Raw genomic sequence first — 25,772 nt, forward strand, 5'->3', positions numbered from 1 at the left:
ACAACAGAAAAACACTGAGCTTAGGTAAAGCTCTTCCTGTGAACTGCCCATCTGGGCTTACATGTACACTATTTCACACTCACGGAGAGTATAATCAAATAGGCTATTATGGTTCTTGCAACCACTGCAGTAAAGTTTTGGTTGGACATGTGGCACATTTTTCAGAGGAATTACACGAATGCCATGATTTCACAATAAAAAAAACAACCATCATTCATCTCAGTTTGTCTTTCATCAGTATGTAGCACATATTCATTCTCCAAACTAATACAGAATTGATGAGGTTTTAAAAACATTCACATGGATGTTGCCGACATCTGTCAGTTAGTGAGCTGACACTGATTTAGTCCAAATGCTAGACTTACTTTAAGTGGACCTCAGTGGATGAATTCCCTGTAATAATATTAGGCTGTGTTTAGACAGGCAGCCCAATTATGAACTTTTTTTCCACCAATAGGTCTTTTGACCAATCACAGATCTTTTCACATTAGATCATCTTAAGGCTGATCTGATTGGTAAAAAAAAAATCATAATTGTGCTGCATGTCTAAATTCAGCCATAGAGGCTAAGAAACAATGGGGTAAGTGTTGCTTGTACCATCTATTGCTTAGGACACAGTGCCACCTAGAGGAGAGTTGGGTATTTTCTGTCTGTGTCCTCAGTCGTGTTAATTCCAGCAACTGAGAAAGAGTCAAGGCTGCAGGGTAGTAGCTAACCATCGAACATCTGACTACAAATAAATTGATAGTTCACATCTTTGCCTTTTTTCATGCCCATGTGATGTCATTACATGATATTCAATCAGAGTACATTCCAAAATATACATAAAATAATGAAAAATAAACATTTCATAACTGATCCCTATATCGTCTTCTATCAGGGTTCTAACAAAAAAACTTTATAGTACAATAAAACAATTCTTATAGAGAAATGACTGGACAGTCTTCAGATGAGACCTCATCCAATGTAGTAAAATACAATTCTAAACGCCATTACCTCTCAGCTATACTAGCCATCCTGAATCAACTCTTTTAAAGACTACAGGATAGATTTTTACAGGTAAGATCACTTTTTCAAACTAATCTTAAATTGTTTTATTTAACTAGGCAAGTCAGTTAAGAACAAATTCTTATTTACAATGACAGCCTAGGAACAGTGGGTTAACTGCCTTGTTCAGGCAGAATGACAGATTTTTGTCAGCTCAGGGATTCGCTTGTCAGGTCAGGGATTCGATCTAGCAACATTTCGGTTACTGTCCGAACGCTCTAACCACTAGGCTACCTGCCGCCCCAAAATAACACCATACCAGGTATTTTGTTGAATTCCTTTAGATGATCAAATATACCTTTCTACATACATGTGAGCCACTAAACCCAACTTACCAAAGATATATCTACACACACACACACACACACACCTCTGGTCACTAGGCAATAGCTTTCATTCAAATAAATCTCCAGAAAAAACCTTGATATGCTCAGCATAACCAGGAAGCTTCATTGCTAGGTTGTGGTGTCAGTTATCTGTTATGGTTGAACAGATTCATGTTTTATTTCTTGGCACGGTAGTGTGCCCCCACCACCATGTAGCTGTCTGGTGACAGTGGTGAGAAGTCCTTCATGTTGGAGGACTTGCCTTTGGCCCAACAGGTCCTGACCGGGGTGACTGGTGGAATCCGGCAGGGGTCATGCTTCAGCAGGTAACATCCCAAGGTCTCCCAGCCTCCCCCGATGCGCACCATCACATGACGCTCATTTAGCATCTGCAGGAAGAACAAGATGGAGGGGATAGTCAGAAACAGCAGGTACAATAAAACCCATGACTGCTATTCCATTTGAGTAACTTAACCAAATCACAACAAATGTACTTGTTTGTTGCTCAATACCTAGCTTGGTTTTGAATCCCCCTTCACCTATGTCTGATTTCAAGTAGGCCAAGGCATAGTAACCTTGGAAAATGTTATGATTCACTCCATAGACTGAAACTGCTCTTTGTATGACCCCCGAGCCAAGAGAAGATACCCTTCTAATCAAATATTGACCAGTTCCTTCTGCCTGTGTAACAGCCCTCATGAAAGTCAAATGATCTCTGATCCATAGAAAGACAGCTTTGTCAAAATCTCATTAAGCCAAATGAAACACTGCCTCATGACGCCAGCTGAGCACATGCAGTGGACTAATCCACAGACAAGCACGCACGGGCACGCACACAGAGGACACAGCATTCATAAATAGTACGTTGTTGTGAAGTCACCATGTACATAGTTACACTTAGAACACCTGTGATAGCAGGCAAACACTGAGATATCAGCACTCTTTAAATCAAGCCCTCTGACAACTACTGCATAGACACCTTCCTCTACACATCACCCTCTGGTCTGGTACAAACCTGACGCTACCATGGCAACAGCTCTCAAATAATACAGTCGAATTGTAAGAAAATGAAAGCAGCGAAATAGAGATCACTGTCTCTTTACAAAGCTGTAGCTCCACACAGACATCTAGATTCCCAAGAGGCCTTGCCTGGCCAGCCGTCCTTCTGTCAACACCGGCGCACACCCTCCTTCCTTATCGCCCATAACCCCTTCATTATGGAACCATTAAGAATGTGATAATACAAGCAGATTTACACCCCTGCTATACACCTCCTGTCCTCCACTATGCATACTAATGGCGAGATGGACGGTGGAGGGGTGTAAGTGAATACACACACGCACATACACAAGCACCCACATGCACACGGACAATGCCTGGTAGTCCCATTTACCAACCAAAGAAGCCCCTGAGACGTGATCTGCCTCAGCTGTCCACAGGCAGATTAAAATGTTATCGCTGACAGCGGGGTCAAGTTTGACATAACACACGAACACAAGGGTAAGAAGGAGGAAGGGGGAGCAGGAGCAGTGGAGGGAAACACCTATATGTTTTTTCCATTCATCAACCTTAGGTTAGAGCTATCCATACAAATGTGGGCTAAAATACTGTAGGCTATAAGGATTTGTTTTATAGCCTACAGCACTACATTTCAAGAGCTCTACGAGGAAAATATATTTGGGTTACTGTATTTATTTAATTGCGTATGTAACAGAACACTAGTCAACTCAGAATACTAGTCAAAATACGTTATGACTGTTATGGCTCTCAAAACTCAATATTCACATAGTAGAATTATGCAAGTAGACTTTCTCAGGAATTGTGCACACAACCCCCTGCGGCAGACATCTTCTATATAATCAGATTCATTCTAACAGCCCCTGCCCCCCCACACGTGTGCCTTTACTCCAGCCCATAAGCTGACTGCTGGATTCCCCTGTGTCCTCCTTCCCTGGCAGCTCTATTGATTCTCTCTCCTCCCGTTTGTTGTTGAAAGATTCATGAGAACGCTAATGGAGGAAGAGGCCTTCACCCATCATCCACTAGGGGCCATGCTTTAACCATTCCCTTCTGAGGAAAGATTATTGTGATTGCATTGGTCATTACATGAGAGATGGAGTAATTGTATTGGAGAAATTCACATGTATCTCACTCTATGGGAGGATCTTGTCACATGTAAAAAGGGCAGGGACTTTAATATAACCTAACCACCGTCTCCTACTTATTCTTAAATGAAACTGCTTTTTCCTTTTAGGTAACCCCATAGAACTTTAATGATAGCTTAAATGGAGATATGTCTTCTTTTTATAGCAGTCAGACCACTGCTAAAATATAAAGCAAACCAAACAAAGCTCCTATGTGTTCTGATGGAAATAGGAAGTAATGGAAGTGAGATGATATTGTGAGAGGTTTTAATGTCTCCCTTCTCTTCAGTGCCAGACACAGTTACCATCCCTGCTATAAAGCCTGGTGCTTAATTGGGCTTGGAGAAGAAAAGCCTTCCTTTCTTCAACAGCTGAGAATGCTGCATGGAGCCCTCCAGGGCTAGCATGATTGAAAAATCTCCAGTGGAGAGAGGGGGTGTCATACCAGGCCAGGCTTCAATGAGCTGTCTGATTAAATCACACCACTAATGACTTGGTCTTAGTAATCAATAGATTCTGCTCTTTAAAAAGCCAAGCAAACATCACAGGACTCATACAGACAGACAGACATACAGGGGTTATCAGGGCCTGGTTAATGGGCATCACTTCACACATTCACAGGTAACATCTTTACAGGGGAGTGGACTGTAGTGCTCTATTCATACAGAGAAGAGAAGTGTGTTTTTTAGTGATTGAGAGAAAGGACTGTGTATCCTGCAGGTAGTGCTGTACAGCAGGGGTCTTCAACCTTTTCTTGCCCAGGAACCTCCTCCTAGGCAACCGACAACCCAAAGACCCCCGTCATACCTTAGGCGACATTAGAAAGAAAATACATCCTATTTTCTGGTGTGGATGACAATAATAATATTTTCTGTTATTCACATTGTACTCATTCTGTTGTTGCTAGCAATATTCTTAAAAATGTTGAAATTATACAATTAAATTAAACCACTTTAAATATATATCTTTTTGCAGACCCCTTGCGGTACATGTGCTGCAGACCCACGGCTGAATACCTCTGCTGTACAGTAATAACAGTTAAGATGGAGATGTTGGGCACACAGACAATCTAAAGTGAAAAAGGTAACGTAGCCTGGCACAAGTCCATGCTGCTGTAATTAAATCTGTAATTAGCAGTTATTCTCAGGAAACCACAGAAGACTAAAATATGCCAAAGTGTGTTTAGGGGAGGGCATCTGGAATATCAGGAAAATTACAGAGCTTCAACAGACAAGCGGTTCACATGCAACCAAACCCCAGTCATATGACCTTGGTTGCCGAGAAACACTGAAGGATGAAAGAAAGGAAAAATACAATACCGTGACCATGAAACCGTCAGGGTACGCATATTTCTCCATTTTGTAAATGTTCGTCCTAAACATACAGCCTCACTGAACTTGCCCATAAACCAACAACATCCCTTGGCTATCCATTTTTATGACCTCCATTTTCTTTGATGTGGCGTAAGGGCATGTTTTCCCATGTTAGACATTTGACTATTACTGAGAAACAGGTGTTCAGTGAGTCTAAGGCAGCCATTATATCTAAATGGGCAGTAAAAAATAAGGCATCTGTTGCTCAGGGAAGAAAAATAGGAGTGCAGTTGTAACTCAGCGTGTCAGTTTACTGACAAAGACAGCTAAATCACATACTGTTATTGAGTAACACATTCTAAGCCAATGGATTTCAATAACATTAACTGAGCATTAAAACGGTCTTCTGTTGGTGACCAATTGTCCCCAAAAGATGAGAAACAACATACGATTTGGTCTGTCAGCTCAGTGTGGACAGCAGACAGATGATGCTACAGTGTCAGTCAAGGCCATATAAGGAAAGCTTCCACTGAGGAAGCAATTGATGCATTTCTGGTTTGTTGAACCCATAGAGTGTGACCCCATCCAATTGTTGATAAATTAACTATGGAATTGAATAGTCGATTTCAGAATATATTAGACATGGAGCAACTAAAGGCAAAATACACATTTTACTCAATCAAGTATAAATGTTACATTATAGCTAAGATTTCACTTTTTGTTTAACAAAATAATATACAATAACTTATTCGTAAGACATTCAATACATATTAGGACAAGTCAAGTAATACCAGAAATAAGAAATTCCAGAAATTTATAAGTCTCTCACTGTTGCCGCCTGCTACCGACCCCCCTCAGCTCCCAGCTGTGCCCTGGACACCATCTGTGAATTGATCGCCCCCCATCTAGCTTCAGAGTTTGTTCTGTTAGGTGACCTAAACTGGGATATGCTTAACACCCCGGCAGTCCTACAATCTAAGCTAGATGCCCTCAATCTCACACAAATCATCAAGGAACCCACCAGGTACAACCCTAAATCCGTAAACGGGTCCGCGGTCAAACGACCACCCCTCATCACTGTCAAACGCTCCCTAAAACACTTCTGCAAGCAGGCCTTTCTAATCGACCTGGCCCGGGTACCCTGGAAGGATATTGACCTCATCCCGTCAGTTGAGGATGCCTGGTCATTCTTTAAAAGTTACTTCCTCACCATCTTAGACAAGCATGCTCCGTTCAAAAAATGCAGAACTAAGAACAGATATAGCCCTTGGTTCACTCCAGACCTGACTGCCCTCGACATGCACAAAAACATCCTGTGGCGAACTGCAATAGCATCGAAGAGTCCCCGCGATATGCAACTGTTCAGGGAAGTCAGGAACCAATACACGCAGTCAGTCAGGAAAGCAAAGGCCAGCTTTTTCAAGCAGAAATTTGCATCCTGTAGCTCTAACTCCAAAAAGTTCTGGGATACTGTAAAGTCCATGGAGAACAAGAGCACCTCCTCCCAGCTGCCCACTGCACTGAGGCTAGGTAACACGGTCACCACCGATAAATCCGTGATAATCGAAAACTTCAACAAGCATTTCTCAACGGCTGGCCATGCCTTCCTCCTGGCGACTCCAACCTTGGCCAACAGCTCCGCCCCCCCCGCTGCTACTCGCCCAAGCCTCCCCAGCTTCTCCTTTACCCAAATCCAGATAGCAGATGTTCTGAAAGAGCTGCAAAACCTGGACCCATACAAATCAGCTGGGCTTGACAATCTGGACCCCCTATTTCTGAAACTGTCTGCCGCCATTGTCGCACCCCCTATTACCAGCCTGTTCAACCTCTCCTTCGTATCATCCGAGATCCCCAAGGATTGGAAAGCTGCCGCGGTCATCCCCCTCTTCAAAGGGGGAGGCACCCTGGACCCAAACTGTTACAGACCTATATCCATCCTGGCCTGCCTATCTAAGGTCTTTGAAAGCCAAGTCAACAAACAGATCACTGACCATCTCGAATCCCACCGTACCTTCTCCGCTGTGCAATCCGGTTTCCGAGCCGGTCACGGGTGCACCTCAGCCACGCTCAAGGTACTAAACAATATCATAACCGCCATCGATAAAAGACAGTACTGTGCAGCCGTCTTCATCGACCTGGCCAAGGCTTTCGACTCTGTCAATCACCATATTCTTATCGGCAGACTCAGTAGCCTCGGTTTTTCTAATGACTGCCTTGCCTGGTTCACCAACTACTTTGCAGACAGAGTTCAGTGTGTCAAATCGGAGGGCATGTTGTCCGGTCCTCTGGCAGTCTCTATGGGGGTACCACAGGGTTCAATTCTCGGGCCGACTCTTTTCTCTGTATATATCAATGATGTTGCTCTTGCTGCGGGCGATTCCCTGATCCACCTCTACGCAGACGACACCATTCTGTATACTTCTGGCCCTTCCTTGGACACTGTGCTATCTAACCTCCAAACGAGCTTCAATGCCATACAACACTCCTTCCGTGGCCTCCAACTGCTCTTAAACGCTAGTAAAACCAAATGCATGCTTTTCAACCGTTCGCTGCCTGCACCCGCACGCCCGACTAGCATCCCCACCCTGGACGGTTCCGACCTAGAATATGTGGACATCTATAAGTACCTAGGTGTCTGGCTAGACTGCAAACTCTCCTTCCAGACTCATATCAAACATCTCCAATCCAAAATCAAATCTAGAGTCGGCTTTCTATTTCGCAACAAAGCCTCCTTCACTCACGCCGCCAAACTTACCCTAGTAAAACTGACTATCCTACCGATCCTCGACTTCGGCGATGTCATCTACAAAATAGCTTCCAATACTCTACTCAGCAAACTGGATGCAGTTTATCACAGTGCCATCCGTTTTGTTACTAAAGCACCTTATACGACCCACCACTGCGACCTGTATGCCCTAGTCGGCTGGCCCTCGCTACATGTTCGTCGTCAGACCCACTGGCTCCAGGTCATCTACAAGGCTATGCTAGGTAAAGTGCCGCCTTATCTCAGTTCACTGGTCACGATGGCTACACCCACCCGTAGCACGCGCTCCAGCAGGTGTATCTCACTGATCATCCCTAAAGCCAAAACCTCATTTAGCCGCCTTTCCTTCCAGTTCTCTGCTGCCTGCGACTGGAACGAATTGCAAAAATCTCTGAAGTTGGAGACTTTTATCTCCCTCAACAACTTTAAACATCTGCTATCTGAGCAGCTAACCGATCGCTGCAGCTGTACATAGTCCATCGGTATATAGCCCACCCAATTTACCTACCTCACCCCCATACTGTTTTTATTTATTTACTTTTCTTTTCTTTTGCACACCAGTATCTCTACTTGCACATGATCATCTGATGATTTATCACTCCAGTGTTAATCTGCTAAATTGTAATTATTCGATTTATTGCCTACCTCCTCATGCCTTTTGCACACATTGTATATAGATTCTCTTTTTTTCTACCATGTTATTGACTTGTTTATTGTTTACTCCATGTGTAACTCTGTGTTGTTGTCTGTTCACACTGCTATGCTTTATCTTGGCCAGGTCGCAGTTGCAAATGAGAACTTGTTCTCAACTAGCCTACCTGGTTAAATAAAGGTGAAAAAAAAAAAATACAAACCTGGGCATGTTTTAATAATACTTTTTTCCCATTAGAACTCAGTCTACTGTTGCCAAGCAACCCTGTATCCCATGGGGCTTTGCCTGGAACAAGTCCTTCTCTACAGATTCCCACTTATTGCAGCTTAGTGCAGCAAACATGCTCTCATTGTTCAATATATGTCAATCAACATTCTTAAATATCACTTGATTAAAAAACAACCACATAAGGAAATGCAAAGAATGTAATATGTTGGTATTAAGTCAATACCAACAAATTAAATTCCTTATATTTCCTCATGTGGTTGTTGATTTAAATTAATGTTTTATGTCCATACAGTATGTGTCCTATAAATGATGTCACTCACTGCTGTATAGAACAATATAAATATAATCTACTTCCATGGTTTCACGCAACTGCCTGAGTTTTATTAACTCCTTATAATTAGGGTGAAGGAAGGGGTTTTGACATACTCGTACGTAGAGGACCTTCTCCCCGACACGGTAGCGTCCTTTAGGATGCTTCTCCACAGGGAACTTAGTGGGGCAGCTGCATGGCGGGTCCTCGATAATGTTTCTCACCTGAAACACAAAACATCTCTCAGATAAAGCACTCAAAGACATAACCTCGTCCTACCCGTAGGCTATACCTACCAGCATTATCACCTCTAAGAATGTTTGCTAAACAATTGGAGAGGAAGTCTGGTTTGCTAGACTAGGTCAATACTTAAGATCTTTCCTACGATACAGTCAGTGGGGCAAGATGACACTGATTAGCTACTGTATTTCTCATTATATTGATGGGTAATTCATGGTTACTTTAGGCCTATTTGAGAGGAGGTACTTACAATGTCATCCAACATGTCGCATGTGCTTGGCGTCTTCTTAGCAGATGCTTTGCTTGGACGACGCGCCTTGGGCTTAGGTGAGGGAGAGGGTGAGGGTTGGGATGGAGGTGACGGCAGTGGCGGAGGATGTGGAGATGGGGAGACAGGGGTCTCTGTAAGGCTCAGGGCTGAGATAGTATCTGTGGTTGGAGTTGTCGGAGGGGTCTGGGTGGAGGTTGTGACAGTGGTAACAGGTGAGGTTTGAGTGGAAGTTGTACTAGTGGTGGTTGACGAGGATGAGATGGAAGTTGGAGGTGTAGGGTCTACTGGGGCTTGGGAAGGGGGTGGGCTTGGACTGGGAGGTGCGGTTACAGAAGCAGGGGGTGTAGGAGCACGGAGCAGCGGTAAGATTAAGGGAAGAGTTGTGGGTGAGGGGAAGGCCAGAGGTGACGATGGGGTGAGAGCCCCTGCCTCCTCCCTCTCTATCTCTCTCTCCAGCTTCACCAACCCTGGGGGCTCCACACCATAGCTGAGAGTGAGTCAGTGAGACACCACGACTGTTAGACGGTTGGTAAAGAAAGATTCCATGAACTGGGAAAAGCGCAGTTGTGCAAGTCTCTGAGTGAATGATGTACACAGAGTCATGACAACTCACCTGGCTGCAATCCTTCCCAGCTCCATAAGACAGAGACACACCTCCCGAGGCTGTTTGTGGAGCACTGACCATAAAGCACACACAACACATGTCATGGCTAAACAAATACTGTCATATTCATGTATTATCTTTATGTATAAAGCCTGACGACATGAACAGCAGCTAAATGTGTATTTACATGAACGTCCATGACAAACCACACAGACTGTCAGAATGTCAGGACACACAAAGACAACCTTCATCCTGCACCAAGCTATTTGAATATGAGGATTCACACAGACAAAATTGAATAAAGATCAAACCAATGTGTTAATATTTCAAGAACCACACACACATGCTACCCATTAACAATGAGTATCATTCAGCTGCCAAAAGAGATGCTTGCAAAGATAAAACAGGACATTATCTGTGAGGAAAATGAAAACAAAAGCAGCATTTTGAATACGGGTGAATGTCAGTGAGGACTCAGGAGGGGTTATGCCTTTCTCCAGCGCCCAGCTATCTTTTAAGCTGAACTCAAATCCCTGTAGGCACCAGACACGTGTGTAAAGAAAACGTGGGCATGCATGCTAAACACAGCACGCTCAATGCCTGTAATCATCCGTAGTCTTCAAAGTTAGGCTCTCCAAAGTGATTAAAATACTTATCAAAACATATCTTGTTCTAAACATGTCATTTCATTTCACAGGGACAGAAGGTGTGGTTTTGTTTTGGGGAGAAAGGAATCATGGATATACTGTGTAGTGAAATTAACTTCTCTCAGTAGCATAACATGAAAATAAAACGCCACCAAAACACAAACAATTGGGAAAAGTTATGGTATTATAGTTCAAATGTGAGACACATTGGACACACCTCCCGAATGTGTCCATAGGTAACCTTTGATCTTTGAAATTGGCAATGAAGTTCCTTGTCATTGCTCTATTCTGTAAATCCATCCCTACACCAAGGATGCAGCAGGGAAGCGGGAGGAGAGAAAGCAGGAATAGAGTAGAGCAGACATAATTCCACAAATACACAGTATACACTTACATGTAGTTGTACATTGAAGTACAACAATTTAAGCAATTATGTACGTATGAAAATATACAGTATGAATGACTTTAAAATTCTTGTGTCAAACATAAATATTGAAAAATACAGTAGTCATCATGTACATGTCCTATCATTCTGAGAGAAAATTCACCAACATGCCAGTTTAGTCAGAAGAGGGGGCAAACTGACGCGTATGGTAGTTAAACCTACACATTAACACTCTCAGTGTCATGCATGCCCATGCAGGAACATGCCCAGGTGGAATAGGTATACTGCACACACAGTTAATATCACTAAATGTGGTCAACATGCTATAACTAGTCTCCCATGTTCCTCAGTACTGAAGGCATCAAACAGAAACAGAGGTGAATGGGTGATACATGATCCTAAGACAAGACAATCCAAGTCACAGAAGAAAATATGACGTCCCTATTTTCAAGGTACAGAGTCAGGTAGCACTGTGAGCTGACCTGCTTTCCAGCTCCACCTAAACATCTGTCTCTTTCATTCCCTTTAAACCATCTCATCCACTCGCTAAATCCTCTACAGCTAGTGAGGAAGCATGGCTGGCGTACTCATAGTGACAGTCACAGATAAAAGCTAGGGAGTCAGTGGAGGACAAAGACAGGTGACACTGGAGTGTTTTCCCAGTGGGGCCATGCTTCTACAGAACAGAGAAGAGGACTGAACGGGAAACAGCACAGTCATTCTACAGGGGACAGGCTACTAATCCAGGACAGGCACAAGAAAGAAACCAGAGACTACTGCCAGAGGCCTCCCATGGTCTGATGAGAGGGTATGATAGAGTATATATACAGTTGAAGTCAGAAGTTTACATACACTGAGGTTGGAGTCATTAAAACACGTTTTTCAACCACTCCACAAATTTCTTGTTAACCAACTATAGTTTTGACAAGTCGGTTAGGACATCTACTTTGTGCTTGACACAAGTAATGTTTCCAACAATTGTTTCCAGACAGATTATTTCACTCTCACAATTCCAGTGGGTCAGAAGTTACCATACACTAAGTTGACTGTGCCTTTTAACAGCTTGGAAACGTCCAGAAAAAGATGTCATGGCTTTAGAAGCTTCTGATAAATGATGTCAATTAGCCTGAGTCAATTGGAGGTGTACCTGTGGATGCATTTCAAGGCCTACCTTCAAACTCAGTGCCTCTTTGCTTGACATCATGGGAAAATCAAAAGAAATCAGCCAAGACCTCAGAAAAATAATTGTAGACCTCCACAAGTCTGGTTGATCCTTGGAAGCAATTTCCAAACGCCTGAAGGTACCACGTTCATATGTACAAACAATAGTACGCAAGCAAAAACACCATGGGACCACACAGCCATCATACTGCTCAGGAAGGAGAAGCGTTCTGTCTCCTAGAGATGAACGTACTTTGGTGCGAAAAGTCAAATCAATCCCAGAACAACCGCAAAGGACCTTGTGAAGATGCTGGAGGAAATAGGTACAAAAGTATCTATATCCACAGTAAAACGAGTCCTATATCTACATAACCTGAAAGGCCGCTCAGCAAGGAAGAAGCCACTGCTCCAAAACCGCCATAAAAAATCCAGACAACGGTTTGCAACTGCACATGGGGTCAAAGATCGCACTTTTTGGAGCAATGTCCTCTGGTCTGACGAAACAAAAATAGAACTGTTTGGCCATAATGACCATCATTATGTTTGGAGGAAAAAGGGGGAGGCTTGCAAGCCCGAAGAACACCATCCCAACCGTGAAGCACGGGGATGGCAGCATCATGTTGTGGGGGTGCTTTGCTGCAGGAGGGACTGGTGCCCTTCACAAAATAGATGGCATCATGAGGCAGGAAAGTTATGTGGATATACTGAAGCAACATCTCAAGACATCAGTCAGGAAGTTAAAGCTTGGTCGCAAATGACCCCAAGCATACTTCCAAAGTTGTGGCAAAATGGCTTAAGGACAACAAAGTCAAGGTATTGGAGTGGCCATTACAAGCCCTGACCTCATCCTATACAAAATTTGTGGGCAGAACTGAAAAAGCGTGTGTGAGCAAGGTGGCCTACAAACCTGACTCAGTTACACCAGCTCTGTCAGGAGGAATGGGCCAAAATTCACCCAACTTATTGTGGGAAGCTTGTGGAAGGCTACCCGAAATGTTTGACCCAAGTTAAACATTTTAAAGGCAATGCTACCAAATGCTAATTCAATGTATGTAAACTTCTGACCCACTGGGAATGTAATGAGGGAAATACAGTGAGGGAAAAAAGTATTTGATCCCCTGCTGATTTTGTACGTTTGCCCACTGACAAAGAAATTATCAGTCTATAATTTTAATGGTAGGTTTATTTGAACAGTGAGAGACAGAATAACAACAAAAATATCCAGAAAAATGCATGTCAAAAATGTTATAAATTGATTTGCATTTTAATGAGGGAAATAAGTATTTGACCCCTTCTCAATCAAAAAGATTTCTGGCTCCCAGGTGTCTTTCATACAGGTAACGAACGGAGATTAGGAGCACACTCTTAAAGGGAGTGCTCCTAATCTCAGTTTCTTACCTGTATAAAAGATACCTGTCCACAGAAGCAATCAATCAATCAGATTCCAAACTCTCCACCATGGCCAAGACCAAAGAGCTCTCCAAGGATGTCAGGGACAAGATTGTAGACCTACACAAGGCTGGAATGGGCTACAAGACCATCGCCAAGCAGCTTGGTGAGAAGGTGACAACAGTTTCTGTGATTATTCGCAAATGGAAGAAACACAAAAGACCTGTCAATCTCCCTCAGCCTGGGGCTCCATGCAAGATCTCACCTCGTGGAGTTGCAATGATCATGAGAACGGTGAGGAATCAGCCCAGAACTACACAGGAGGATCTTGTCAATGATCTCAAGGCAGCTGGGACCATAGTCATCAAGAAAACAATTGGTAACACACTATGCCGTGAAGGACTGAAATCCTGCAGCGCCCGCAAGGTCCCCCTGCTCAAGAAAGCACATATACATGCCCGTCTGAAGTTTGCCAATGAACATCTGAATGATTCAGAGGACAACTGGGTGAACGTGTTGTGGTCAGATGAGACCAAAATGGAGTTCTTTGGCATCAACCCAACTTGCCGTGTTTGGAGGAGGAGGAATGCTGCCTATGACCCCAAGAAACCATCCCCACCGTCAAACATGGAGGTGGAAACATTATGCTTTGGGGGTGTTTTTCTGCTGAAGGGACAGGACAACTTCACCGCATCAAAGGGACGATGGACGGGGCCATGTACCGTCAAATCTTGGGTGAAAACCTCCTTCCCTCAGCCAGGGTATTGAAAATGGGTCGTGGATGGGTATTCCAGCATGACAATGACCCAAAACACACGGCCAAGGCAACAAAGGAGTGGCTCAAGAAGAAGCACATTAAGGTCCTGGAGTGGCCTAGCCAGTATCCAGACCTTAATCCCATAGAAAATCTGTGGAGGGAGCTGAAGGTTCGAGTTGCCAAACGTCAGCCTCGAAACCTTAATGACTTGAAGAAGATCTGCAAAGAGGAGTGGGACAAAATCCCTCCTGAGATGTGTGCAAACCTGGTGGCCAACTACAAGAAACGTCTGACCTCTGTGATTGCCAACAAGGGTTTTGCCACCAAGTACTAAGTCATGTTTTGCAGAGGGGTCAAATACTTATTTCCCTCATTAAAATGCAAATCAATTCATAACATTTTTGACATGCGTTTTTCTGGATTTTTTTGTTGATATTCTGTCTCTCACTGTTCAAATAAACCTACCATTAAAATTATAGACTGATCATTTCTTTGTCAGTGGGCAAACGTACAAAATCAGCAGGGGATCAAATACTTTTTTCCCTCACTGTAAAAGCTGAAATAAATAATAAATAATTCTCTCTACTATTATTCTGACATTTCACATTCTTAAAATAAAGTGGTGATCCTAACTGACCTAAGACTGGGAATTTTTACGAGGATTAAATGTCAGGAATTGTGAAAACTCAGTTTAAATGTATTTGGCTAAGGTGTACGTAAACTTCAACTGTATATACAGTATATGGATGAGATTAGAGATGGGATGGGGGTCGGGAACATTTTAAAAGCAGACATCTTGTGACGTGTATGAGGACTGTTTCTCAATAAGATCTCTGCTAAGTCTCTGGACGTTGCACATCCTGAGCACAGATTTACAACAGATTAGAATCGGCAGAAGTGTGTTAATGATCTAACTGTAGGGTCTGTTGCCAATTAGCCACACCATTTCAGTGTTCATGAGTTAATCTGGTTGACTCTGACAGAGATTTACAGATTCTCTCTTAGACAGACAACTTGATGGACATTGGCTGTTTAAGGACAGATATGTGTCCTGTCAGTGCCAGACGGAAATAGACAAACAAGTAGGTACTCACCCAAACCTTCAGACTCAAACAGGTAAGTCTCATCCACACCAATCTTCCGACACCAGTAGAGGAAGTTGGCAGCGTTGTCCCGAGCAAAGAAAGAGCCAAAAGTAGCATCAGCTCGCCAATGAATCACCCTGCGGACGAAGGGCTGGGGAAAATACACAGGGACAATCACCAAGTCAGTGTCAATACTCTAATTCAGCTCAATACACGGAGTATACCATACAAACATTAAGAACACCCTCCTACTTTTGAGTTGCACCCCCCCTTTGCACTCAGAACAGCCTGGATTTGTCAGGACATGAACTCTACAATGTGTCATAAGCGTTCCACAGGGATGCTGGCCCATGTTGACTCCAATGTTTCCCACAGTTGTGTAAAGTTGTCTGGATATCCTTAGGCTGGTGGACCATTCTTGATAGACACATGAAACTGTTGAGCATGAAAAACCCAGCAGCGTTGCAGTTCTTGACACAAACCGGTGCGCCTGGCACCTACTACCATACCCTGTTCAAAGGCACTTACATGTTTTGTCTTTCCCATTCACTCTCTGAATGGCACATATACACAATCCATATCTGAGTTGTTTCAAGGTTTAAAAATCCTTCTTTATCCTGTCTCCTCCCCTTCATCTACACTGATTGAAGTGGATTTAATAAGTGACATTAATAAGGGATCATAGCTTTCACCTGGATTCACCTGGTCTGTCTATGTCATGGAAAGAGCAGCTGTTCTTAATGTTTTTTTTATACTCAGTGTATAACATGGTATAATTAGTGCATTATAATTATTAATAACAGCTAATTTGGGGTCACTCCCACTACATTATCCTCTTAGCATCAATTATTTTCTTAAAGGCCCAATGCAGCCATTTTTAGATCAATATTAAATCATTTCTGGATAACAATTAAGTTCCTTACTGTAATAGTTTCCATAAACAGTTTCCAAAAGAAGCAGAAATAGCTTTTTAGCAAAACAAAACATTTCTCAAGCAAGAATTTTGCTTGGACTGTCTGGGAGTGGTCTGAATGGGGAGGGGCAAACTGAAAATTAACTGTTAATGCCAGAGAGGTTTGGAACTCTGTTTGTTATTGCTCTATTAACAAATATTCCGCCTGGTGATGATACCAGGCAGGCCAAAACTCCATCCCACCAAAACAGGCTGGAATTTCAGGCGGTCTTTTACACTACAGCTCTTAGTAGTGCTCTTACACTAAAATGGCATTATCATAATTTTCACAATTTCACAGTATTATTCCAATCTCATAGTGTGGAAATATATATATATATAAACACAAGAAAATCACGTTTTTAACTGCATTGGGCCTTTAACTAATTAACCGCCTGGTGATGTCAACCATACAAAACCTGCTGATTACAAGGTCCTGTGTAGATTGTATTTTCAACCAGCAACTATCAGGAAATAACACTAATCAAATGTTTTCACTTTTTTACAGTGATAGTTTTATCAGCTGTTGAAAAATATTTTAAAAACAAAAAACAGTTAAACATAATTTTGACAGCACTGGGCCTTTAATTAAATTCCCTCCAAATGTCTAGTCAAGATGTGAACCATAGAAAGTAACTCCAACAACCAGCACTTGGGCAGATTCTGTGTAAGATTATAAATAATATTGAGTTATTTTTGTATAAATTTAGGAAACAGTTACTAGTAAACACAATTCAAGAATGACAATGAAGCGTGGCATTATGCAGTTCTTAGTCAGTATCAGCAGCAGCAGCACTCTGAGAAGGGGTGAGGAGAACCACAGATGGTGACTTCAAAACCAGACTCTCAGTGAAACATTCTGTCCTTTATTGTCTACTTTCAAGTGAAGGCTAGGTTTCAACATTAAAAAAAATACACCAAACGTACACCAGAGACGGCTCAATTGCAGATCGTATCTTTAGACTACCATTCCAGTGTTTATTTGCTATATTGTAATTACTTCGCCACCATGGCCTATTTATTGCCTTACCTCTCTTATCCTACCTCATTTGCACATGCTGTATATAGATTTTCCTACTGTATTATTGATTGTATGTTTGTTTATTCCATGTGTAACTCTGTGTTGTTGTATGTGTCGAACTGCTTTGCTTTATCTTGGCCAGGTCGCAGTTGAAAATGAGAACTTGTTCTCAACTAGCCTACCTGGTTAAATAAAGGTGAAATAAAAAAATTAAAAAGACTGAGCCACTGAAATATAGACATCTGTATGGCATAAGTAAGTTGATGAAAGATCGATATTCTTAATTGTGATCATGTAATGTATGCTGTCTATGGTCATGAATGTTTCTATGTTACCTTGCCATTGCTGCCTTGGATCATCCTCTCCTGTAGCTCCTCGGCCAGCTGGCACAGCAGAACCCCATTATCCAGCCTGTCCATCAGGCTGTCAGCCGTAACCCCAGAGTCTGTGGTGAAAAATGTCAGTCACCAACACCATGCTAAACAGGCCACAGAAAGGGGAGCCCATTTCATATCAAATAGTTGTCTTATATTCACTGTGTGCTTTACATCTAATGATAATGTTTTATTTACTTAAACCCTGTTTCAAAAAAATCAGCTGTACATGATAAGTGAATATATAGTGGCTACATACTGATCATGTAGGGCGTTATATGTCATTACACAGGTGTTTTTGTCCTGAGGTTACGACTCACTGCGATGACACAGATGTACTATACTGCTCCGGCATTATTTGTGAATAATGATAAGGGTGTTGATCTGGAGTAATGTATTTTTATTATGCCATATTAAACTGAAGCATTTGCCTTGTTAATGGGACCTTATTATTAACGACATCATTCTCATGCAAGCTTCCTGGTTGTAGACCTAGAAAATACTTATGCGTGGCTTGCATTGTTGCAAGTTGATCCCTATGTGTGAGTGATGGATATTATCTAGTCATCTTCCCGACCCAGACACACACAGGCTGTGACATGTTCAGGCCCTTCCTGACTTCCTTCCAACAATATTGTTCCCCTAGAATCTTAACAGGGTTCCTTTCAGTGACCAGACATGCAGGGGTATTTCAGTGACCAGACATGCAGGGGTATTTCAGTGACCAGACATGCAGGGGTATTTCAGTGACCAGACATGCAGGGGTATTTCAAGGATTTAGGTTCATGTGTGCCTTTCCAGTTCAGAACACCAACCAATAGCAAGGTCCCCATTATCCAATATAAAAAGTATGATCCAATTTCATGTCCTCGCAAAACCTGTTTGTCATTGGGTGACATTTGTATTGATGTTCAGAAACTACAAAAATAGACCTATGTTGCACAAGAATCTAGCGAAACCAATGCATCACATTATCTTAGTCATAGTTTAGACACATTCCTTGTTAAAAGTGTTTTAAAAGCCCCAAACCCCAAGATGGTTACAGGTTTGTTGCAGGTGCTTTGTAACAACATAAAAACCAGGTGAAGTTCACCCTACCCAGAAACATGTTGAGCCAGAGAGCCAGGTCCTCTCTCATGGGCAGCAGGCTGGCCTCGTGGCGGCTGGGGAGCCATTTGGTGTACTGCTGTGGGCTCTCCAGACCAGGCCCATCGTGGTGCTGTTTGGGACTGAGGGGGCAACATATTCCGAGCCCAGTGAGATGTATTGGACTGTATTTGTCGTCCTCTGTTTCCACCGGACTGTTCATGGTTCCCTCCTCTTTTGCCTGCAGGACAGGAGGAAAAGAAGCTGTTAATGTTGTATTTCATTCATATTTAAAATATTTTGTATTGTCACTTTTCTAGATTTGCAACATTTGAATATGTCACATCAAAGGAGGGAGTTGGAGAGCTTATTTGTGATGCGACATTTCTATCTGTAAATCAGCTCTTTGTCAGAGGGGCGTCGACCTGTCTGTCAGCCTCTGGTGTTTCAATATTTTCTGTACATTTCTAGTTGTATACGTCAGGATAGCCATTCTGTTTAAAGTTTTAATAGCCTACTACAGCAAGAGTTCAACCCAACTCAAACAAGCTCTAGCCCTAGTTCATTTGACAGTAAATCGAATGGTGTGGAACTCTCATTGACCCTAACCAGGCCTAGGAGCACTCCACACCATCCTCCCAGAGCAGGGGCCAGGACAGGGGCAGACAGCTGAGACAGGAGCCAAGAGTGGGCCAGGACGGGGGGGCCTATGAGAGTCATCAACAGAGCACAGTAGGAGGACTGTCCACCAGACTCCCACATAAGCGGAAAGGTTTGGAGTTGGTGGAGGTCCGTACAGGAGAAGGTTTTGGCACAGGTAAAACTTGTGCGTCTTCAGTGTGGAAACCAAAAGCATGGATGATACACATACAGACAACATACTAACCCACACAATAAACACATACACAAACACTATGGACCATGTATTCACAAACATACAAAATACATGTACTGACACAATAGATCACACACAGAGCCCACATACACACAAATCTTCACACAAACATGAACACACATGCACCAACCTTTTGTCATAACTGTTAGTGTAACTGATGTCAGGGAAGGATTTAATAGACAAACATCTAAAGCAATGAGCGAATCCCCTGGCACTATTCTATGCCTCTTTCCAGACAAGTATTCATCATAAAGGCCAACCCCATGCAGAGACATGCTTTGGCTTCCCGTAATCCCCACAGTTAATCTGCAGGGGTAAGAAAACAACACATGCACCGGGGTTGCAGTGAAAGACCGAAGAAAATATACTGGTCAACTTCAACAAACACTAGAGTAGAGTGTTACCATAAGATGCCAAGATTCTGTGGTATGTACATCTTAACATCAGATGTGCCGTTCATTTCAATTGCCAAGAAAATGTGAATTCTGTTTAAAGTCACAGACTATTGGAAGGTTAAACAAACTGACTGCTGACAGGGATGTAACCCCCACAGAATCCACCACTCTAACTGTATTGAAAATAGCATTTGTTGATAGGATACACATGTCAAACAGTATCATTTCAAGGTAATGTCCTATTGTCTTCAAATATTGATTGTTGTCACATAGGCACACACATGAAAAAATACTAGGTTTACTATAGAATTCTATAATTAACTGTAGTATACTATATTACACACTGTAGTATCCCTCAATCATGTGTAGTACTTACTATAGAATTTTGTAGTATACTATAGAATACTATAGTAAATACTACAGTATTTAATTTGCATATACTCTGCCCATTCCCTTCCCTATATCACAATTTGTGCCACCCATAATTGAGAAACATACATGAAAAGTATAGACCATATACTGTATTTCCTACAAGTTTTAGAAAAGAGCAGAAGCGCTGAACTATCCGTTCAGTATTTCTCCAGTAGGTTCCCTAAAAGGAGAAAGCCTCCACTTCGATGTCAAAGATAATAAAACAAACACACTATAGTAAATACTACGGTAATGTCTGCAAAAACACTACAGTAAATACTACAGTATCCTACAGTCCGCAAAAACACTACAGTAAATACTACAGTATACCGTACTACAGTCCCCAAAAACACTACAGTAAATACTACAGTATACTTCAATCCGCAAAAACACTACAGTAATTACTATAGTCTATATTACAGTTCTCTTTTACTGCAGTATTTATGCAGTGCATTCGGAAATTATTCAGACCCCTTGACTTTTTCCACAGTTTGTTAAGTTACAGCCTTATTATAAAATGTATTAAATAATTTTTCCCCACATCAATCTACACACAATACTCCATAATGACAAAGCAAAAACAGTTTTCTATACATAAATTAAAAAAAACGTATTTACTAATTATTCAGACCCTTTGCTATGAGACTCGAAATTGAGCTCAGGTGCATCCTGTTTCAATTGATCATCCTTCAGATGTTTCTACAACTTGATTGGAGACCACCTGTGGTAAACTAAATTTATTGGACATGATTTGTAAAGGCATACAACTGTCTACATAAGGTGTCAAAGTTGACAGTGCATGTCAGAGCAAAAACCAAGCCATGAGTTCGAAGGAATTGTCCGTAGAGCTTTCGAGACACGATTGTGTTGACGCACAGATCTGGGGAAGGGTGCCAAAAAATGTCTGCAGCATTGAAGGTCCGAAGGAACACTGTGGCCTCCATCCTTCTTAAATGGAAGTAGTTTGGAACCACCAAGACTCTTTCTAGAGCTGGCCGCCCAGCCAAACTGAGCAATCGGGGGAGAAGGGCCTTGGTCAGGGAGGTGACTAAGAACTCGATGGTCACTCTGAAAGAGCTCCAGAGTTCCTCTGTGGAGAAGGGAGAACATTCCAGAACGACAACCATCTCTGCAGCACTCCAACAATCAGGCCTTTATTGGTAGAGTGGCCAGACGGAAGCCACTCCTCAGTAAAAGGCACATGACAGCCCGCTTGGAGTTTGCCAAAAGGCACCTAAAGGACTTTCAGTCCATGGGAAACAAGATTCTCTGGTCTGATGAAACCAAGACTCTTTGGCCTGAATGCCAAGCTTCACATCTGGAGAAAACCTGGCACCATCCCTAAGGTGAAGCATGGTGGTGGCGGCATAATGCTGTGGGGATGTTTTTCAGTGGCAGGGACTGGAAGACTAGTCAGGATCGAGGGAAAGATAATTGGAGCAAAGTACAGAGTGATCCTTGATGAAATGTGTGCAGCTTGGCTCCCCATCCAACCTGATAGAGCTTGAGAGGATCTACAGAGAAGAATGGGAGAAACTCCCTAAATACAGGCTGTAATCGCTGCCAAAGGTGCTTCAACAAAGTACTGAGTAAAGGGTCTGAATACTTACGCAAATGTGATATTATTTGCAAATATTTCTAAAAAACTATTTTTGGTTTGTCATTATTCAGTATTGTGTGTAGATTAATGAGGGGGGGAAACTATTTAATACATTTTAGGATGTAACGTAACAAAATGTGGAAAAAGTCAAGGGGTCTGAATACTTTCAATGTACTGTACTATAGTTAACTGTAAATACCACAGCATACACTACGACAAATACTACAGTAAAGTATGCCAAAACACTACAGTAAATACTACAGTATTTATACCACAGTATGCTGTAGTATTTTTTCAGGTGGGCAGGAAGGCCTACATAGTTTGCGCAACACAAGCCCCAGGTTAAGGGAGACACCTAGGAGACCTGGGAGCTGTGTGGAATCCAAACAGGTAGGAAGGGGGAGGAATGGCTGCTACTACCTATGTAGTCCATTTGCTAGTGAAAGCAGGTAGATGGCTCAGCAAGCACACAACCTACAGCAACAGTAGTAGGTCAATGTACCAACAAAGCCCTCAACCATGGACAGATCAGATTGATGACCTTGTAGACTCACGGTCCATCTATGTTCGTCGTAGTGACTGTAGTAGGGTGGCTTTGTAAATGCACCATGCAGGCGTAGGTGAGTAGACGGAGGCCTGTCTGCCATGTACGTGGCTGTTTTTCAGGCTGACCGGCTCGGGCCTGGGAGCCTCACGCTCTAACAGAACACACAGGTGCCACATTCACACCTCCACTACAGCACAATCCAGGGCTGCGGAAAGAGGGCAAAGGTCCCTGACCTACCTTTTAGACACAAGGGGTCTTTATTCTCATGGCCGAAACTACATGTACACCCACACACACCTGCACACGTACACAGACACCAAAACATGCAACCATACAGTACACAAGTATACACAGACGCACACAAGCCCATACCTGCATTGATATTGTGTAGGTCTCCACTACCTCATTTATCTAGCCCTACCTAAAATCCTATTAGCAAGATTTCCTTCAGTGACATTTTGGAGCCTGTTACTGTGATGCTTATTCATTGACTGTGTCTTAATGGCAGGGAACAACCTCACAGGGCAGCAAACTACCCATCAGGGGGGAAACATTAGAATTCTTCTGGTAATATCAAACTTAAGAATATGTGTAGTATGTTCCTGTAATGCAAAAGCGGGCCATTCAAATTGAAATTGACAAGACTGATTGATGGTCTGGTTCTCTTTGCCCTAGCTGACCCTAACCTGGGCTCTGTCATGGGGATGGGTCTGACGGCTCTGATGCTGTCTCACATCTGGCACCGGTAAACAAGTGTCCTTTCAACAGGCTGAGAGAATGTTTTCATCTTGAAATTATAGTACCTCCTTTCAAGTTTCAAGAGTTTGAGTAGAAAAGACCTCAAACTGACAACGGCTTGTCCTGACACAAAGTCAATTGCCAACAGCAGTGTGTGTCGCTGTGTTGTGGTACGTACTTAGAGCCCCTTTACTACTGTCAAGTGGAACTAATTGACCACCAGGCTAATTGACCACCAGGCTTTCTGTGGCAACTATGAACACGTATCTATAGATGCTTTCAGAGACTTCCCCTGATCTAAATATGAATGAATGAACAATTCAGAGAAGAAAAAGATGGGCAATTTCAATTTGATGTCCAACAGCATTGCTGGAAGCTACACCATTCTGAAACAGCATTTGAACAGAGATCTGGTGTCACTAAGTATCGAGTCTCAGATCGAAACAGCTGAACTGGGGTAATGCGATCCTTCTGAACACAGATATTCAAAGGGTTGGTTGGAGGGTAGGTAGGCTACATCTTACTGGGCTCCAGGCCCGGTACATGGCTCTGTCTCAACTGGTTCCAGACTAAATAAACTCCAGACCAGCATATAGGATTGTAAGGTCAATTGCCCATTGCTGTTTATACACCTTGAACAATGGGGCTTTACTCTAGAATTCCACTGGACATTCTTTTTTTACTATGCCACTAAAATCAAACAGAAAAAATTTGAATTTTAGCAAGGAGACATTTATAAAATAAACAGTGACCACAGCACAAGCTGTTCAGTGAGTACAATTTTAAGCACATCCATACTTATTAAGTTCAAATAATGTATTATATTTTTTTATATATAAAAATGTATTATATATTTTTATATATATTCAGGTTCAAAATTAATATTAAGGTTTGGCAATGCAGCTGTCGTTTACGATCTATACTTAGGATGTATCACATAAAATGAATGCTACAGCTTGAAATCGTCATTATTTCACTGATATTTCAAAACTAGTGCATTTTGTAAAATACATACATTTGATCTATAGCTTCACTTTTTAGATCACAAGTCACAAAGTCAACAACTGTTTTTTCTAGTAGGCCTAGCGGGGAGTAGAAGAAAATACAATTACTGGAGATAGTGGTCAAAGTAAACAAAAAAACACAGGCTATTTATTAATCATGTACAGCCATCACCATCCTCATCAATGACCTTCATTATTAAATATTCATAATATCTTAATCAACTTTCTGCATAGGAATAATACTTTATAAAGGAAATACTTACAGTGTCAATGAGTAAGTAAAACTGTTCAATAAATTCCTCCAGTAAAAATCAACAAACAGACTGTGTGTGCAGGACCAAACATCACTTACAGGTTATCTTCTCAGGTCCGCTAAATGGAAAATGTCCAATAAGAACGTAGGCTACCTCCACTTCTCAGTGAAACACCCCTGTGCGCCCTGTGAAAGCTGCTGGTGCCATCTTACAAGTTGTAGGTGTTACCGCTGTCAACGACGTTGTGACAAGAGAAAAGGCAGACTTGTATTAGTCACAGCGCAAGTTCCTATTATTTTGTATCTGGATTCCACTATAAATAATGTAGAACTCTTACATTAGTCATCGCTAATGTTACCTTGTCTCATGGTGAGTACTGGACATTCTTGCTTTGAGCACTCAGCACCACTGTTTTGTCAGTCCTCCACCAGCAAGTTTCCCGCGGAGACTTTAATAATCTCCATCTGCTATTAAAACGTGCAGGGGTTACGTGTGTGGGTGGTCTTTATGACTACTATGTGCAGGCAGTATCTTGTAATTCAGACCTGTCACCTCGTGTCTTTTGATTTTTGGCGCGTCATCCATTCCATGTAGGCTGGCAATAATGTGGAGTCATCAAACAAAACAGTTGTGAAAAGTTTGGAAATTGGACCTGGACAAATGAACAACTTATTTTCTCTAAGGTCTATGTCAATATGGGTGGCAGCTCAGCTACCTAAGTGAAGAGGTAATTCCACAACCTTTGGACAGTGGAAATTGATTAAAAAATATATATATTTTGTAAAAAAAGAAACCAATGCATTTAGTCCCTATCCAGTTCTACCTATGTGTTTTACAGATGAATGGTGCTTTTAAAATATTTGTAAATGGCCTCATAGGATTCAGGGACATAGCAGCGGGTAGTAAGGGTGCTGAGGGTGCTGCAGCAGCCCTGATAAAAATACAAATAAAATAATATAAACAAATATAATATTAACAAATATTTACAAATAATTAAACAAAATATATTACTCCTGTATGAGAGGAGCCAAAAACTCTTCAACAGAGCAGGGAGAAATGCACTCAGGTAGCTCAGAAATGTAACCTGATGAGAGTGAGGGTGAATTTCCTGGCAGGTGCCATGAAGACCGCTGAGTTCGGACCTTGTCCCGATGATGACAAAGATGATTATG

At 42.2% G+C, this 25,772-nt stretch overlaps 1 protein-coding gene across 1 annotated transcript; it reads right to left on the reverse strand.

The window, feature by feature from the left end:
• Positions 1-49: 49 nt before the first annotated feature.
• On the reverse strand, positions 50-24,798 carry LOC139575032 (growth arrest-specific protein 2-like). The gene is made up of 8 exons (XM_071399959.1): positions 24,610-24,798; positions 18,769-18,997; positions 17,632-17,741; positions 15,333-15,474; positions 9,909-9,972; positions 9,275-9,782; positions 8,901-9,008; positions 50-1,762 (listed from the first exon to the last, which is right to left on the reverse strand). The coding sequence occupies exons 2-8, from the start codon at positions 18,977-18,979 to the stop codon at positions 1,550-1,552; spliced, it is 1,356 nt and encodes a 451-aa protein (XP_071256060.1). The 5' UTR covers positions 18,980-18,997; positions 24,610-24,798; the 3' UTR covers positions 50-1,549.
• Between the last annotated feature and the right edge of the window lie 974 nt (positions 24,799-25,772).

The sequence above is a fragment of the Salvelinus alpinus genome, chromosome 5, assembly GCF_045679555.1.
Source record: "Salvelinus alpinus chromosome 5, SLU_Salpinus.1, whole genome shotgun sequence".
NCBI classification, from domain to species: Eukaryota; Metazoa; Chordata; class Actinopteri; order Salmoniformes; family Salmonidae; genus Salvelinus; species Salvelinus alpinus.

Coding starts and splice junctions, on each gene's coding strand:
- LOC139575032 (XM_071399959.1), bottom strand. CDS start 18,979: ATGAACAGTCCGGTGGAAACAGAGGACGACAAATACAGTCCAATACAT. Junction 15,475..17,631: donor TCCAAGGCAGCAATGGCAAG/GTAACATAGAAA, acceptor TATTTTCCCCAG/CCCTTCGTCCGCAGGGTGAT. Junction 9,009..9,274: donor GCGACATGTTGGATGACATT/GTAAGTACCTCC, acceptor TTTGTGTTTCAG/GTGAGAAACATTATCGAGGA.